Source organism: Salminus brasiliensis, chromosome 17 (assembly GCF_030463535.1).
Source record: "Salminus brasiliensis chromosome 17, fSalBra1.hap2, whole genome shotgun sequence".
Lineage (NCBI taxonomy): Eukaryota > Metazoa > Chordata > Actinopteri > Characiformes > Bryconidae > Salminus > Salminus brasiliensis.
In genome coordinates, this window is record NC_132894.1 from 33,200,215 (window position 1) to 33,219,304 (window position 19,090).

The window sequence follows — 19,090 nt, forward strand, 5'->3', positions numbered from 1 at the left end:
ACGTAAAATAACGTGCACCAGTTCAATTCAGTGTGTGTGTGTGTGTGTGTGTGTGTGTGTGTGTATGTGTGTGTGTGTGTGTTTACGTGTAGGCTGTTTACCTCTAGCTGAAGTGCAGGCCATGTTATTGACGAGACGCTATCAATCTCTTACTCGGTTCTAGTCTTTTTTGTGTAACTGAAATGGGGTCAAGTGCACTCTAGATTAGAAGGGTTGTACTATTATAATTTGGGACAATAGAAGCTCTTCAATCTAGACGTCCACATTCGACCTGCTCATCACTCTCCACACCGATGTCTTCGTTCTGCTGCTTTCAAGACCAAGAGATAAACTCCTCTTGCCATCAGATGTTACCTTGAAAGCACATGGGGGCACGCAGGAAGGTCCTACACAGATCACGTTGGAGCACTATCTTCACCAAAATAATTACTGTTCATAATAACTGAGGTTCAATACACATAAATCCAGCTGGTGGGAGGTGATAAACCCAGCGCTCTTATTCTATCACAGTCAGTTCTTCTAAACCAAACACACACATGTGGAAACAAGACAATGAAATCTAACTCGTTGAGTTCGGCCTTGTTCTCCTGGTTTGCTTTAAAAAAATACATTAAAAGTATAAATACACAGTCACATTAGAATATTATAACCACCCTTGGTTTGGAATAAACTCGGACCATTAGATCAGCCCCACTTCCCATATCTGAGCACAGTGTAGTTCTGTAATTCCAGACTGCTCAGGACCCCACAGGACTGACCACCATAAAGCAGGTGTTATTTTGGGTGGTGGGTCAGCATTCTCAGCACTGCAGTGACTGCACTGACTGACATGGTGGTGGTGGTGTGTTTTAGTAGTGTGTATTGCGCTGGTGGTACGAGTGGTTCAGACACAGCAGTGCTGCTGGAGTGTTTAAACATTGTGTCTGTCCACTCACTGTCCACTCTCTATTAGACACTACTACCTAGCTGGTCCACTTTGTAGATATGAAGTCAGAGACAGAAGCTCTGTATCTGCTGCTGCCCAGTTTGTTGGTGTTGGTCATTCTCTAGTCCTTCATCAGTGCTCACAGGATGCTGTTGGCTGGATGTTTATGGTTGGTGGACTATTCTCAGTCCAGCAGTGATGTTGAAGGTGTTTAAGCACTCCAGCAGCACTGCTGTGTCTGATCCACTACTCGTACCACCAGCGCAGCACACATTACTAACACACCACCACCACCATGTCGGTCAGTGCCACTGCAGTGCTGATAATGACATATATGTATAATGATATATATAAATATATAATATTTATAATATATATATGATATAATATAATATTATATATATATATACACTAGTAATGTAACATTTGCCATCTATATGTAATTACTCATAAATAATATGTGCCTATATGTAAAATCCACCATATATATATATATATATATATATATATATATATGTGTGTGTGTGTGTGTGTGTGTAATAAATGAGATATGTTATAACATACAATTACATATGATTACAATTCATATGTAATAATATATGAATAATAATGAAATCTTTATGTTTCTCCTCGCTCTCCAGGATGAAGCATGTTCCTGAATTAGATATTTGCCTCTGGGAGGAAAAAAAAAGAGATCAATTAAAAGTAAATTACTGTAGTTGTCTTTCACATGTACTGTAAGGCTCCCTTTTCTGTCTCTTGGGCTACAATTAAGCTTTTCTCCAAAGGTACAAATGTATCCCGTATTGGAAAAAGAATAACTGCAGTGTAATTTAGTGTCTCTTTCTTATAAACTTCTTTCAAATAACGAATGAGTAAATTATAGACTGGAGTTAATGTCAAGAATTAACAATTCAGCAGTAGCTCCATTACAAAACCGTCACATGGAACCCAGAAAGGAGAAGACTCATGGTGACAGCCAGCTAGAGGATAGCAGGCTGTCGGACAGCTCCTCTGGGGGTGTTCGTGCCCTTGGGGGCTGCCCCCAGGCAAAGCACAGGGAATGATCCTTCAGACTGATAGAGGGAAGCAAACCAACCGCTCTGGCGCCTATTCCCAGGCAAAACGGACACAGCGGGATCTAGGGCCGTACATGCTGAGACAAACTCCAGACAAACACAGGACTACGCCAAGATCTGATACGCATCTTGTTTTAAAACGTCTGGCTAATCAAAAATTAACAAATAATAAAATCAGCCAATCGCGTGGCAGCAGTGCAATGCTTTGAAAAATCATGCAGATACAGGCCAGCAGCGTCAGGTGCTCACTTTAACCATCAGAAATGAGGAAAAACGTGATCTTAGAATGCACAGCATGTCCAACCTTGAGGAGGATGGGCTACAACAGCAGAAGACCATGTTGGGTTCAACTTCTGTCTGCCAAGAACAGAAAGCTGAGGCTGCAGTCATCACGGACTCACCAGCACTGGACAGTTGTAGACCGGCGAAAAACATAGACTGGTCTGATGAATCCAAATATCTGCTGGTTGGGTCAGAATGTGAAGACAACAGCACAAATCCATGGACCCAACCTAGCCATCATGGAGCCAATCAATCATTGCATGAGTTGCTTGCCCTCATCTTCTTATGGTCACTTCCAGCATGGTAATGCACCATCTCATGAAGCACATCTTTAATAAATGTGGTCTGCTACTCTGCTCATCCCTAGTTTAGACTAGGGACCTATGATCAAGGTTTTCCACCATAGCAAAGGACCACTTAATCATTCTAATGGTCATTTGAGTTGAGGTGGTTCTTCATTAAAGAACCCTTGAAGAACCACTCTTTTTCGAAAGTGTTCCTCAGTGCCGTTTTGGCTAAAGAGCATCATGGGAGGCTTTCCAGACAATGTGATTAGGCCTAAATTAAAGGATTTTCAATGGAGAGTCACTATTGATTAAGCGATTAGGTGAAAAGTAGGCCTGAAGTCTACAGAACTGTGGGAAATGCACAGATTATTACACAGCGAAGTTGTCACGGTTCTTCACTAAAGAACTCTTGAAGATAATGCACTTTAGCATGACCTGGAATAGACGGTGAAGTGTGATTTGAGCTAAATTGGTCTCAAACCAGCATTTGCAAAAAATGAAATGAAAAAATACATAAGCCGGCCTCAAAAAGCAGACATGTAAATATCACACCTTCACCAGATCAGGGTGGGTATAGATGCAACGTTCACGCGTCCGCGGCCATAAAGGTTTTATACCATTCATAATGAATAGCTTTTTAATTTATTCATGAGAGCTAAATGTGAATTTCCCTTCCCTCTCGCTGAGATCTCTTCACGGCCGTCAGCGCTCGGAGTGAACAGACCGCCGCAGTGTGCTGGGAATATCAATGCAGTGTGTGTGTGTATGTGTGTGTACGCTGTAATCTTTTGCAGGAAAAAGGAATCCAACTTTCAATCCAATCCAATCTTGAAGTTGAATGAATCAGGTCTCTTTCAACTGCGGCCTGTGTTTCGTGACTGCAATAAAACAAACATCAGAAAAAGGAGGACAGTGATCTGATTTATTTGAAAGGGTCTAAATTAAGAGGTGCCATTAGCATCAGGTTTGCAAATGTCCACGCGAGAGCGGATGCCACCGCCGCTCCTCAGAACAACCAAATAAATCTTACCGGGAGCAATGACGGAAAGAGCGGCCAAGAACTCCTTTTGGACAACAATGGGGTGGCATTTGTGCCAGTTCAATTTGCAATGAGAGCAGGCCTGTGCTATCCATGAGTCATCTATTTTTAGCGGGAGAGACTTCAACTTATTCAGACTGCTTTCCCTCCATGTCCTACATACTATAGTTAGTGCCCAAGTCATAGTGTGGCATGTCGAGTAGGGCAGAATCGCTTGACCACTTCACACAAATGTCTGGCTTCCAGAAATCTCCTCACGGCAGAGTGTAGCTCCGAATGGAGATGTATAGCATTGGGGGGAAGGAAGAGCAAATGTAGTGATGGAAAACTCTCCAATCAAAAGCTCACAGCTATGGTCATTTAAGCAACAAGGAGCGCCCCATACATATTCTTAGGATAATTTTTTATATTGGTCACATTTTTCTCTCAAATTGGTACTGCCAATTAACCCACCCGTCCATAGCCCCCCCCTTAGCATCGGCAATGCTCCCCACACTAGAAGGTTAAGGACAAGGGCCAGTCATCGCCCGATTTTTCAGACAATGTGAAAGGAGGCTGATAACAGAGTATACAGAGAATCAGATACAGTGGAATTATCGAACTGCACAGTGCTCAGATATGGGAAGTGGAGCTGATCCAATGGGCCGAGCTCATTCCAAACCAGGGGTGGTCGTAATGTTCTGATATGACTGTGAATATCTATGTTATACAAACAGCTATTTTTGTTGACCCCTATTACACTCAATGTGCACCAGAAAAAAGCAAGGTAAGGGAAGTTCGGTCCACTCACGGGTGGCGGGCTTGTTACAGGTGTGTCCATGCCGGAAGTACTGCGAGTTCTCCACCACAGGAATACGGCTCATTCCAATGACCACGGCGTCCGGTCCGGCGTCCAGCGTGCAGGGAGTGATGATGCCGTGGTTGACGTGATGGAGAGGACTGGCTGAGTCTTCCTCCCCACTGATCACTGCTACTGGACCTGTGACAGGAGACAAAACAGGGCCGTTTAGAGTGATTTAGCCATTTTAAGCGTCTCATAGGAGGCCCTGAACACAATGCCAATTAAGCGCCCGGATTCCTGGAAAGTGTCGGCCTGTAGGTGAGCTGCCTGTTCTGCTCAACAGCGCACAAATATACCCTCACTTTCTTGCTCCCTCAGTCATCTTTGATTGACTATCTTTTCACAGGCCGCACAAATTCAAAGACTTCGCTTGACTTTAAAACGAAAATTCTCCTCGCGCCGGGCCTCATTCATTTTCAGACCTTCGGAGCGCTGAAAGCAGCCTTTTCGAACCGTTTGAAGATTTCCATGTGATCAGTAGCCAAGAGGCACATTCGGAATTCTGCAAACACACCGGTTCCCATCAGCATTGCGGCTAAAACACAGCTGCTTTCTGAAATTGCAGTTTCTTCATGTGCACACTCAGGGGGAGGACGATATGAACGCGGTCATATCAAACAAATCAGTTACGGACAAAAAGTGACAAAACACCTTTTTTAGATCCCAGTTTGCCCGTCTGGCTACGTCTCTCTGTGTCCCTTTGTTCCCCCTGACCAGAGATTTGTGAGCTAAAACGAGATTAACGGATTTACACTGTCATTTTGTTCTGATTTAAGACAGTGAAGCAATGGTCAGAAGATGGAGAAATAATCATAATCTGAATAATCGACAGATTTACTATCAAAAATTCACTATCAAAATTGTCAAATCCCTAACAGATACCCATAAGGCACAACTCTAAAGACAAATTATTATGAAATAAATCAATTCAATCAATAAGCAGACCCTCTGTAATGGTGCTTTCAGCCAGTGGTATAATGTACTGCCCAGACAGGCCACTACAGCAGCTGGGAGGAGATGGAAATTTGGTCACTTGCTTGACTAAAACTACAGTATTGGGGGGGGGGGGCACCTCTGTGAATGGTGTGGCTCGCTGTCTCCGATAAGGGCTGGCCCATCTGTGCTGTGTATGGTGCTGTCTGTGCAGGTATGCACGTGCAGCTGGAGATGTGTCTGCATGTCTATGCCTGTTTTCGTTTTTCACATGGACATTTCATGGACAAAATAATAATAATAATAATAATAATAATAATAATAATAATAATGAAATTTCTATATATCAAATTTTATGTTTCACAGAAAAAGGGTTCTCTGATTGGAACCATCAACTCAAGGACTTCAACCATAAGCATTCAAATGGTTCTTTGGGTTGTGGTGGTTCTTCACTAAATGACCCTGGAAGAACCGCCTTTTTCAAGACTGGAATTGCAGGGGGGACGATATGACCGCGGTCAAACAAATCAAACAAGTCTTTCTGTGTCCCCTTATTTGTGTGATGAGCGAAAACGAGATTAACAGATTTGTACTCGATGGCAATGGTCAAAAGCCGATCTGCACCAAGAGATCGGCTTGGATGGAGTCGGGGGTTGTCAATTATCCAACATCCTGACCTCACTAACGCTCTTGTAGCTGAGTGCAGAGCCCTTCCAGCTTCAAGTACGGCTTGGCTCGACCCGCCATCCCTCAAAATCCATGGAAGACGAGCGTCCAGACTTCTTTCTGTCCTGCACCGAAGTGGTGGAACAAACTTCCCCTGGGTGTCTGAACAGCAAAGTCCAACACTCGCTGTCCTCAAACCCAGACTGAAGACCCACCTCTTCTGAGAGTACTTGGGTGAATAGCAGAGTACTATGGTCTCCTTATTGACTTGTGTTTAGTAGAGTCTAAACTTAGAGGATCTTTGAATTATTAGTCTATTCAAACTAGCTGAGGTTTTTCCTGGGTAAATAGCAAAGCTCTAGAGAAGAGTGTCTGCTAAATGCCTTAAATGTAAATTTACACTGTCATTTTGTTCTGATATAAGCCAGTGAAGCAATGGTCAGAAGATGGAGAAATAATGGGTGAAAATAATGAACAGATTCACAAACAGATGAATCCATCCACCTCCTGAGATTGAACACGTCAGCGAAAGGTTATTAAAGTGGCTATCACAAACACTTTTAATAGCTTGTCTCTGCAAAGCCTTTAGCTCATATATCCTCAAACAGCAGGCAGACACTGACCAGCCCTCTGAAGATGACTCCATCTCTCCATGCAACCTCACACGAGGTCAGAACCATCTCTATTTCCATCTGGACTGCTTTCATGACCACAGCCCTTCATTTACCTACACTTTACCTACACCCCCATTTTCAAGACTGTACCCCCATGCTGTCTTGCCTCAGAGCATCATGGGATGCTTTCCAGACACTGTTGTTAGCCCTAAACTAGAGGACTTTCCATTTCTATTCCATCTGGACTGTTTTCTCCTCCTTAAATGTCTGAGCGAATACTCCAGCATTCTTAGAAAGCTGAGAGGAAATGACAGGCTTCATATTTCCAGTCTTCTCTGGATTCTCTACGATGGCGGCGAGCTGCTGCCTAGTAACTCTGCAGTCCACTGGCTCGGTCCCAGGTCAGCACTACGGGACGCTGACTGCTGACCTTGTTCAGACAGTTGTAGGCTCAACAGTTCCTGCCCTGCAACGGAGCCCTGCCGCCGTGCCCTCCAGCAAAGCACTTAACCCCAGTTGCTCCAACATGGTCCGCCATTAGGGGCGGCTTCGGGAACGGCTCCTTAAAGCGACAGTTCTGAGAAAAAGAAAATTGCCTGAATGAGCTGTTACACTGTTTGTCCAAATGTCTGTGGACACCCCTTCTAATGAAGGCATTAATCTGCTTTAAGCTGCACCCATTGTTGACACAGATACACACACACAGCTTATTAACCCCCTGTAGAGAAACACTGCCAATAGAATAGGACTCTCTGTAGCAGGTAGTAATGCCAGGCGTGGGCTAGAGGGCTATAATGCCCCCCAGCATTGAGTTTTGGAGCAGTGGAAGAGCTCTGGAATGATGGATGGAGTCGGGGGTTGTCAATTATCCAACATCCTGACCTCACTAACGCTCTTGTAGCTGAGTGCAATCAACTCAAATTCTCACAGCAATGCTCCAAAATCGAATAGAGACAGTTACTCCAACCAAATGAATTATGGGTATTACATGTTCGTTTGCGGTGCATTATGGGATTGTTGCAGTGCCACGAAAATTCAGCACCAATACAATATGCCGGAACCCAAAACTAGTGCACTACATAGTGAGTAGGGCACAGTGTCAGACACAGCTTTTCTTTCATTTACATTCAACTAAATATCAATCAAATTCGCTTTCATTTCCCCTCTGAACTCTGAACCTCTAAACCTTTACCCTGTTCCTAAACCTAGCCCTGGTCCTGATCCTAACCCGAACACTGCCAAAAATCTAATTTCACCTCTAGACTAGAATACGGGTTGCTCGAATTCCAGGCCCCATAATTGCGAGATCCTGAGGTGTGATCCAGGCAAGCGAGCAGGTATCTGTGCTAGGCTAAGGCTAGGAGCTAACCCTAGCCGACTGGCTTTACCATCTCTTTAGCTGGTAAAACTGCGCAGCACGAAACAGGATATCAGCTCTACCCAGTAAGACTCTTACAAACAAAACCAGCCAGTCAGATCAGAGCTCATTAAATTATTCACGAGCCAACGGCGGAAAATCAGCATGTTCCAATCTGAGGCAAAATAACAGGGTGGTAAACAGGCTCGTAAAGAACACATCCAAGCATTTCTCGCCCCAATTAAAGTCACATACTTCTTCTTTAGTACTGTTCGGGGACTAGATCAGGACATCCTTATTTGACCTAAACAGAGTAGCTGTGTTTTTACAGCGGTAACGGCTGATCCTCTGCGTTACCATTCTAGGATTGCAGTGGATCCAAAAAATCTGGATCTGAGAGCCGCTAATCAGAGGTGAACCATAAGCGAACGTCTGTTTCACTGTTTGTCCCAACTGCCTGTCTTGTGTTGTTTTAAATGCAGTGCAAATGCAGCAGACTTCTCCGAAGACCTCCGAAGAGTCCTTGGTAGCTGGCAGGGACAGTGCAGCTGAGTGTCATTTCTCACAAGGACAGTAAATGTCCTCCAGAAAGTAAATCCTGGGGTTAGATATTACTAACGCCTCAGTTTACTGTTATACTAACCGCTCCTTTGTGTTTTCAGTTAAACATTACTGGAGGAGAGACTGGAGTGGAGAAAGCCGTCAATATTTATGGTCCTTCACAAAGTAGGCCACGGGAAATTTATGGCTTCTCCATCAGCCCTATTGTTCATTTTGTTTATGGCGGTATGAAAAAAAAAGGAGCAGAGATGAAGGGTAGGAGAAGAAACATATCTCTGCTCACGTGAATCCAAATATAATCAGTGTTTTGTTTTTTATCCCGTGGTAATATTTTGTCTGAGGAATATTGTAGTCATACAATAATGAATGATATGTGTTCATAAGAGAAGCTACGGAAGACAGAGGAATGAATCCGGATGAATAACCAAACGGCTACAATATACAGAGGACCACTAAAGAGCTTTTGAGAGCATGATCATTACTACACTTCATTTTAATGAATATCCTGCGCAATGGAGTAGAAGAAAGTTCAACGTCAGCATCAAGGTACCAGGAAAAGAAAGCACCTCCCTAGTGGTACCGCATTTCCTTTCCAAAGCAGAAGATGGCTATCTAAATTAAAGTTGCCCTAGAATGTCAAACTCTATTTCTCTAGGCTTGGTTCAATAATGAGACTGCAGTACATGGAAGTGACAAACCGTGAAGCTCAAATCCTGCTGCTCCTCTTTTAAAAGAACATCCAGCAGAGCCAAAACAGAGCTGGAAAACAGGCCAATTCCGAAACCCCAAAACTGTTACATCACAGTCTTGACTTGTTATATTTACATCCCTAAAATGTACATAAGCCACGCCCACTAGAGATAGATCTTATCAAAGCTAAAATGGCGAAAGAGTAAAAAGCAACAACTACAACGAATATACGATGTTGTTGACACTGGAGAGCAGCTCATCACCTCCAGACTCGCTAGTTATGGGGGATATGGGTTGCTATGAACATTTTCATTTACATTTAAGGGTTTTAGCAGACGCTCTTCTCCAGAGCGACTTACAAAAGTGCTTTGCTATTTACCCATGAAAAAACTCAGCTAGTTTGAATAGACTAATAATTCAAAGATCCTCGAAGTTTAGACTCTACTAAACACAAGTCAGTAAGGTGACCACTCTGCTATTCGCCCAAGTACTCTCAGAAGAGGAGGGTCTTCAGTCTGGGTTTGAAGACAGCGAGCGTTGGACTCTGCTGTTCGGACACCCAGGAGAAGTTCGTTCCACCACTTCGGTGCAGGACAGAAAAAAGTCTGGACGCTCGTCTTCCATGGATCTTAAAGGATGGCGGGTCGAGCCGAGCTGTACTTGAAGCTTGAAGGGCTCTTGGTGCGAATTGGCTTTTGACCATTGCCATCATGTACAGCTATGACAACCAGGCCTTGAAACACACATCAGACATGTGACACACATAATTTTTTTACCAGTAAGACTCGAGACCCGGGTAAGCAAGTGAGGGTAAGGCTAAAAGCTAACCTGGCTATTCTTAAATTCTGCACATTGCACTGAGAGGACACAGCGAGAGGACAGCAGCACTATCCGGGAAGCCTCTGGAATAATTACAGTGTTATGCTAGGATTTCAGGGTTATGGAGAGAGTCAATGATGCTGTAAACCAGCCCTAAAAGGTCAAAATAAAGTCCTCCGTAAAGGAACAATCAGTAATAACAGGGTGGTAAACAGGCTTGTTAAACCACGTCGAGGATTTTTCGCTGACATACGTGCTGTTTATACAACTTAAAATACTCAATAAATGTATCGTTTGGCACATTTTAACATCCTGTGCACTTAAACTAAAAAAAATGATCAAAAACTTTGGGTTCCAAAAATGCATTCCATGGGTTCTTCTCGTCAAACGGCATATATAAGAACCGCAGATCTTAAAACAGGAGTCTAGCACAGAGTCCCATGCAATATAAATGCCTCTCAGGAGTATACAGCCACTCTGAGACTAGCAGGTTTTCTACCGTCAGAAACAGAAGCAAACCCCCAAGTGATGGAGGTTATATCCAGGTCTCATCTGTCAGTTCCCAGCCAGTTAAACAGAAGGTGCTAGAAAGCTGATAATACGGCATCATTCGAGGCACTTGGGTGGTGTACGGCGATTGAGCTCAGGCCATTAAACATTTACCTTTTATTACCGGCTCAGAGGGAAGGAGCGGAAAAAATGAGATCGTTCTGATGCCCACTGTAAAGCTGCCATCGATCAGGCCCTGGAAGTGCCCTGAGACGCCGCCGCTCCAGCAGAGCAGAGCAAACTCCCTCCACTGAATCACATTCAGAGCTCGCAGCGCCACGTCCCCGACAGCACAAAAACACATTCAGCCCATTGTGTGCTTAAACCGGAGGAGAATCTGCTGCTTAAGGAGCTATTTCCACAGATAGAAGAGAGGTAAACACATATATGAGGATTGTACACATCCCGCTAGCAAGGCCATGGGCATCCGCCCAATCAGAAGGCTTGTTTTCCACGGCGATAATATGAGAATGCATATAGGTGCTTGTGGAGCGATGTGCTGGAAAGGCTGGCTTTTTATTTGAGTGAGTTCTCTATGAAAATAATGAGAATTTGAAATTTCTTTAAGTGGCAGAACAGAATTCTGCAAAGGATGATGTGCTTCAAGGGTCGCAACCTCATACGGTCAGCGTGTTGTTGGTTTCCAACTGTGAGAAAAAGGGCATGCAATATGCTCAGACGTGGAATGCAAAACAAAGCATGCTTTCTTTTTGTGCGATTTAGCTGAATCCGATCTAATATGCTTGCTGTTCTGTTATTCCACGACCTTGCAGTAAATTAGGTTAAGCATTTAGACGTTGCATATTAGAAACACTGAACTGATCTAACCAGCATGCCAAACATGCTGAAATACACATCATCATATTGTGAGGGGCTATAAAAGCTTGAGAATATTCTACATCATATTTTATCTATAAATATTTTCTCACAGACTCCTTGTGGCTCTTGCTAAATTAAGTATCTTGTCTTCTGAGGCTCGAAACCTGAATAGTGCGCCCCCAAGAGAGGACTTTCCCACTGTTACGTAGAGGCCGGTAGGGACTTTCTGAGTGTTAATGCTCTCCCCAGCTAACATGCTGATGTGGGGCTCACATGGGTGGAACGTGGGCTAGGTGGGTTCCAGGGGGGGGCATGGGCTCTGAGTGAGGCCGCTTCATTACAGCCCACCTTAATCTAATGTGGGTCCCATCTAGGTCCCATGTGCATTGTACAGACTAGCTAGGGCCCATGTTTAACCCCTCCTGGTCGCATCACTGACCTCGGTGGGCATCCTTATGTGGGGGCGACATGGAACCCGTAGACAAGACTTGAACTACCCACAGAGGCTTCACATGGGCGTGTTATCTGGGTCACTGGTTGCTGCGGCAACATACGAAGCACAAGAGCATCTGAACGAGGTGTGGTTGGTCGTTGGTGGTTGAAATTGGGCGGGACTATACTGACAACACTGCACCTCACACACTACAGCCCCACCCACAAAAAACAAAGCCCTAACACTGAAAGTCACTCCCAATTGAATACTTACTTTGAATTAGGGCTGGGCGATATTGTCATGATAAATATCACGATATTTAAAGAACATTTTCACGATACATGTTACATGTAATCACAGACTAAAAACATTTGTAGCGACAGATTCTCATAAACTACTATTCAGATCCTCTCCCGTACTGAATACAGTGATTTATACTCTATAACACCTGCTGCTCTTCATCTAATTAACCCAGTCTAATTACACTGTTAGTAATGAAACCTGCAGCTGATCAGTGTTTATTAAGCACTAACAATATCCTCAATATGCATAGAAAAACATGTTGTGTATCACCATAACAAAATTTAACCCGATACGATTAAATATCGTCATATCGCGCAGCTCTACTTTTAATGTCTAACTTCTGCCAGAAAATAAAAGCTTTCAAAAACAGGGAAAGTTCTGCGGTCACTACCATGCCTACACCACACACACCCTGTCATTTTTAGTTCATATTTATTTAGGATATTCAAATATGACTCTTCTAAAGTTATTCATCCTATCTGCAGAAGAAAAAGAAAAGGCCTGCTGCCACAGGGCTGTTTGCATTTCCATGCCTTCACTGCTGTCAATTCCCATGCTATCTGAGGCCCCGTCCACACGTATCTGGATATTTTTTAGAAGGAGGTTCTTGTCTGTGTTTTAGCCTCTTGTCCACATGAAAATGCCATTTTTTTCAGCCACTAAAGACAAAGCTTTTTAAAAACATTAGCCTGCTCATGCAAGGGTTTTCATCTCTATGTGGATGGAAATATTTTCAAAAACCGTCTTTAAAATATCCGGATACGTGCGGACGAGGCTGAAATTCCCAGCATAGCCCTGATCAGACGTAGATGTCTCACTTCATTTGAAATCTAATTATTTCAACCTAAAATATTGGAATGTGACTCTTCTTAAATCATTCAGCCTTATTCAATGAGACCATTCAAATTCTATTTGTGCGTTCTATTGGTTTACAGCTCTGAGCATGAATTTTGGAAATGCAAAGTATTTCCAAATCTCCGCCTCCAGTGTTTTAGCAACTTCAGTGCCAGGAGCTGCTACTTTGTTGTTGTGAAATCCCCTGATTGTGGCTTTAAACCTAAGCAACCTCTTTTCTTCAGCAGGCTTATAGCTTAAGGCACTGTTTTTCATTCCTAATGTAGCACTTATTTGGCATGAAATAGGTCTGATTGCTGTGCCAATCAAAATGTTTTTTTCCCCTTAGTTTTTAAGATTGTCACGATGCTGCTGAACCAGGACACGTCTAATGAGTGAATCTGCTGCTGTGTGTTGTAACTTATTGCTTAACGCTTCATCTGAACCAGCAGGATGCTATGATACAGTATTTTGCACATTTTATGCTGCAGTTTCACTACAAACACTGAAACTCGCAGGTAGTGCACAGGCTTCCTGTGCTTTACTAATGGTGCTGTTTGGCTTTTGCTGCTAATCAGGCAGAGGTGAAGTTTCCAAAGTTAGAGAGCCTAACAGCTGTGATCATCCACCTCCTCGCACAATCAGTACTGACGCATGCATTTACAGTTCATATGGCGTATGACTGTACTGATACTTCACGTTTCACATGAGCTAGATGCTTGAATGTGACTAAGAAGCTGGAAAAGCACATGAACTTTACTTATTTTACTATAAGGTTCTTTGTAAAGCCATAGTTTTGATGCCTGAAGTGTGTTTTACTCCACCCCTCAAACCCTATTAATCCACCCCCATCTTCTCAATCACCCATTACTCCACCAATCATCCATTACTCCTCAAAGGCCAATTACTCCATCTCCTTAAACCCCATTAATCCATCCCCATCTCCTTAAACCCCATTAATCCACCCCAGCTCCTGAAACCCTATTAATCCATCCCCATCTCCTCAAACCCCATTAATCCACCCCATCTCCTCAAACCCCATTAGTCCACCCCATCTCCTCAAACTCCATGAATCCATCCCCATCTCCTCAAACCCCATTAATCCATCCCGAGCTCCTGAAACCCCATTAATCCATCCCCATCTCCTCAAACTCCATGAATCCATCCCTATCTCCTGAAACCCCATTAATCCACCCCCAGCTATTGAAACCCCATTAATCCATCCCCATCTCCTGAAACCCCATTAATCCATCCCACCTCCTCAAACCCCATTAATCCACCCCAGGTCCTGAAACCCCATTAAATCACACCCATCTCCTAAAACCCCATTAATCCAGCCCTATCACCTTACTGCTCCATACCTAACTCGTCAACACCCCATTTCCCCTTACCTTCTTCCTATTACTCCACCCCATCTCCTCATCGCCCTTTTATTGTACTGCCATCTCCTCAACAACCCATTTACTCCACCCAATCCCCTCAACACCTCATTACTTCACCCAATCTCCTCATCACCCTTTTATTGTACCACCATCTCCTCAACACCCCATTTACTCCACCCCATCTCAACACCCCATTTACTCCACCCCATCTCTTCAACAACCCATTTACTCCATCCCCATTTATTCAATGCCCCATTATATCATCATCATCTCCTTGACTAATACACCTTTAAGGTTGATGTTTTCTGAATAAATAAATAAACAGAAAATCTTTACTACATGAAATCATATTTCATATTTAAAATCATTTTCAGCCGTGTCATCCCAGGCATCTCCCAGGTGGTGTTGTGTGAAGCCCTTGGGATGACATCAGCTGTACAACATGTAGTATAATATTGACGGTGATGTTCTATTCAGGAAAACACTGAACAGCAACTTGTTCTTTCCAGCAGTCCATTTTCCACAGAGTTGAACGTCTCTGACCTTTATTGTCCTGCCAATGTCAGACGGTCTCGTACTCCACCGCCAATTAAATCTCTGACTTTGTTGTTCTTACTGAGCGCTGGTTCACCTCATTCAATTAATCAAGGGCTTGACGAATGGTTGATTAATTGAATCAGGTACACCATTGTCTGACAAACAAAAGTGCTCCAGGCGGGGGGGCCTCGAGGAGAAAGAAAGCTGTGCTACACTTGGGTAGAGTAATCTAAATGCATTTAAGAAATGTGTATAAGCCCTGCTGGCTAATTACTCCTTCTTGTTGATGACCGGGGAGAAGAACTACTAATTCAAACATTTAAGTGTTGATTAAGAAACAGAACGCTGTTCCCAGACTTAAATGTACAGCATTCAATGGACCAACACACCCTCTTCAGTTTGGCCCCGGGGTAGCAAACTCACAATTACGCTAAGCTCACACTACATTATTTTAGCCCTGATTTTCCACTTGCCGGCAGTTTTTGGAGATCGCAGACAAACAGATCTGCGTTTGCTTGGCACTGGATCAATCGCTACTCATGAACTGTTCAAAGACTAGATCCGAGACCTCAAAGAGAGTTTGATGATGCCTCGCAGACACCTGAGAGATATCTAGCAGCCTAAACATCTGGACCAGTCGGAGTCCAAATTAAGTGGTGTAAAAATGTTGTTGTTGTTTCCTGGTTGAACACAAAATACCAATTCTGGCATAATTCTGCGTTCTATTTGAACTGGGAACTGTCCAAGTAGAAGTTTTCTGGAACTGGAACGCCCCCCACAAGTGGGGTTTCCTACTCAGACAGTCGGGAGAACCTCACCAACCCTGATTTCAAAATCCAAGATGGCCGTACCACACATCAAGCATAATAAAGGAGTAGTGTTATACAGTTTATCAGCACTTCTGTCTATTTGTGTCTTGTTAAATCTGTCATACACTACCAACTTCTATCTGTGGACGTGTTTTCATGATGTTTGGCTGCGTATAACGCAGAACGTATAACATGTTGTTATCAACTGGTCTCGCTAACAATGCTAACCTGGGATAAAGCAAAAAATGCTGATGTGGAACATAAAAAGTGGTTAGGTTCACCATAAAACACTGCTAAAGAGTCATCAAACCAGATGTGGTAAACTCTGTAATCTTTAGGGTGATAGATACGATCCAATCCATATGTTCCCATACATACAAATGCCAGTTATCTGATGATTATTTGATGGTTAAAGAGCCACCCGACCAAAGTGATGCTCCGATCTGCTCATGCGCAGCACATAATTAGGTCAAGGATATTCAATCATTTGTTACCCAAATTTTATTTAACACTCTCTCACTCAACAGCCAATCACTTTCCAGAAGTAGGGCATTTCACAATAGCCTAATATCATACGGGGGGGAGACCCACGAAATCCCTGGGCACAAGGAAAGGGGGAAGGAATGTAGGTCTTCCCGTACCGGGGTTTCACCGTATCTGCAGGGCACACAAGGAAGGGAAATTGCAATGAAGACATTTTTTTTGTAACCCGAATAGAACCCTTACTGCACCCCCAAGCCATGCTGCTGTTATGGGTCCAATCACCACTTAGAAAGGCCTAAAAATACAGCTGCAGACGCTGCAAGGGACAGAGAGCCGAGTGTGCACGGCTGGCTGGCTGATCGAAGGCACGCAGGAGAAGCAATTGCGGAGGTGAGCCAATGTCACTCCGAATCTGGGTTAGGATAATGGGCTCAATCAGTCGCGGAGCTGAACGCAAATGTAATTATTGTCTGAGTCCGCTCAAGTAGCAGCGCAGGTGGCTGTGGAATGTATTGTCTCAGCACATTCTGCCCCCGAGGATGCTACTGTAGTAAGAGAGGTTTTCTACAGCTAGAACAATGACAGCCTATAAGCAGGGTTACTCTAAGACCACCGGAAGCACACACACACACACACACACACACACACACACACACACATACAGTCCATGTAAGAGAATTTGCATACTATACCACATGCATTTAAAGGCAGACTCCAGTATATGAAAACCACTCTCAGTCTACCATACACATTCAATACCATCCAGTCTCATGCACTGGACAGACGCACCAAATTCTATTATTTCAGGTATAAAAACTCTTGGGCACTGAAAAATGGGCTCTGGTGGCACTGTTCCCTTAAAGTTAGTGTTTTATTTATAATGTTTCACCATTTTTAATCATCTTAACCTAAAAAAATTCCAGCACATTCAGGTGCACAGGGATATTTGCTGCAGAATTATTTACTTAATTGAGTTCAACAACTATACAGATTCAAGTCATGTCCAAAAACCACATCTACACTATCTATTATACATAAAGCCAGTCCAAAAACACTGCCCATCATTTATGCTCTACTGGCTAGTAAACTGACCTTCGGTGCTTGGGCCCCTGTTGATTGCCATTGCAATGCAATTTGAGGAGCGATGCTCTACTCTCACAGCAGTGAGTAAGTATTAGCTGGATGTTCTGGTTGCTAATTATGATTGTTTACAGGAATTAACCCCTTCTGGTCCCCTGTTAGAAAGATACTGAGGAAATCGTGTGTGTGTGTGTGTGTGCATATATTTGAAACAGTAGCCAACAGCAGCTTTGTTTATTAGGTGTAGGACTACTTTTCCAGGAGTATGGGGCCAATGTAGTGGTGTAGCTGGATTTCACATTTTCTTTAGCCAGAAAACCTTGGCTGCCAGTCCAGTGCAGGGTAAGGTGGTTTATGTTATGTAATAATTGAAATGGCACTCGTTCCAGAAGGACTCGGGATGGACTTGAGTAAAAAAGGCTGGGTGATACCTAAAATAATCACAGTAACGTCCATCAAATCACCGGCAGAATACTGCATGAAAAAGGCCTATTTGAACCCCCCCCCCCAAGCCACGACATCCTAACTACACTAGATACCCATGTGTTCCCAGTGTCTTCTTCGCTTTAAGAACAAAAATATGACAGTTTTTAAGATGACGGTCAGCACACATTCAACCAGGTGTGTCCAAACCTCCGGTGACCGGTACAGTACATCATCCCAAATGAGCTTAAGATCATTGATCATTTTTCAATGCAAATATCAGCCAGTAAATATTACCTTCAGCGCTTCAGCCTGGACCTACAATACCGATCAGCAATCAGCAATGGCCGAGCTGAGGACCAGCCCTGCATCTGAATAAGGGCCGTCGCATATGTGTCTGAATCACTCCCACAGCGTCCTGCACGCAAAATATTCACACCTTACACTCTTTCAGATGAAATATAAATATTCAATGAGGGGGCTACAGAACACTGCCTCAGGCTTATCGGCATTTGAGAGAAAGCAAACAGTTCTGGTTTGGATTTTCAATAAACCCTGACCATCATCCTTTTCAGGTTCTTATTTTGCATGAGGCTGTTCTGCGCTGCACGCTACGCCGCCACAATCCCTGCACCACCGTTCTGAGATGCCCCTATGGTCTATTTTGAGACGCCTGAATCAAGACAAATAACTTCCTCTTATGCTCAGAGGAGCCTCCCACCCACCGGGGCTTCAGTCCAGACTGCTGAGGCAAGTTTCTGATCCGCAGACAAATTATATATATGGTCGCTGACATAAAAAACCTTGTATCTGTGAATCTGGCAGTTGTTCCATACATTGTGTTGGAATACCCTGATGAATGGACCAATAGGAACGCTCCAAAATGACCTGGAATCAAATCATTCTGCATTGACTTCCATTGAAAATTTTCCAAGGTTTGTCCTTCTCCTGTAAAGCTGCTAATTTGGAGATCCAAGGTTGTTGGGTGAGGCAATCGACTTCTGCTGCCCAGGCTGCATTCCAATACTGAATAACGCTTTTACCAAGAGCAGTTAAAGTTCCTGGATGTGTTCTTTCTCCACCCTGAAAACCACAGATGCATCAGTTGGTGACTCCCAGATGAGAAAGAACAGAAGTACCCACCATTCAATGCAAATTCAGCACTGACGCAATGGCAGAAAACACAATGCTGCTCAGTAGGTGGAAGTAATGCACCTATTGTTGGTCTGCCAACCGCCATTAGCCCAAAACCAGGTGCGTCTGGGTCTCCTTTGAAAAATTAGGTGAGAAATGGGTTGTAAAGGTTGTAAATTTTACTTTATTTGATAAAAACAACAGGTGTTGG

The 19,090-nt window shown here is 43.6% G+C and overlaps 1 protein-coding gene across 2 annotated transcripts in view; it reads right to left on the bottom strand.

Annotated features, from left to right (window-relative positions):
• The window catches only part of ntrk3b (neurotrophic tyrosine kinase, receptor, type 3b), a 145,478-nt gene that overhangs the window by 24,485 nt on the left and 101,903 nt on the right, over positions 1-19,090 (bottom strand). For both annotated transcript variants that reach the window (XM_072660084.1, XM_072660085.1), the window contains exon 12: positions 4,403-4,591. In XM_072660084.1, the coding sequence (XP_072516185.1) occupies positions 4,403-4,591 (189 nt within the window). The remainder of the gene's footprint in view (positions 1-4,402; positions 4,592-19,090) is intronic.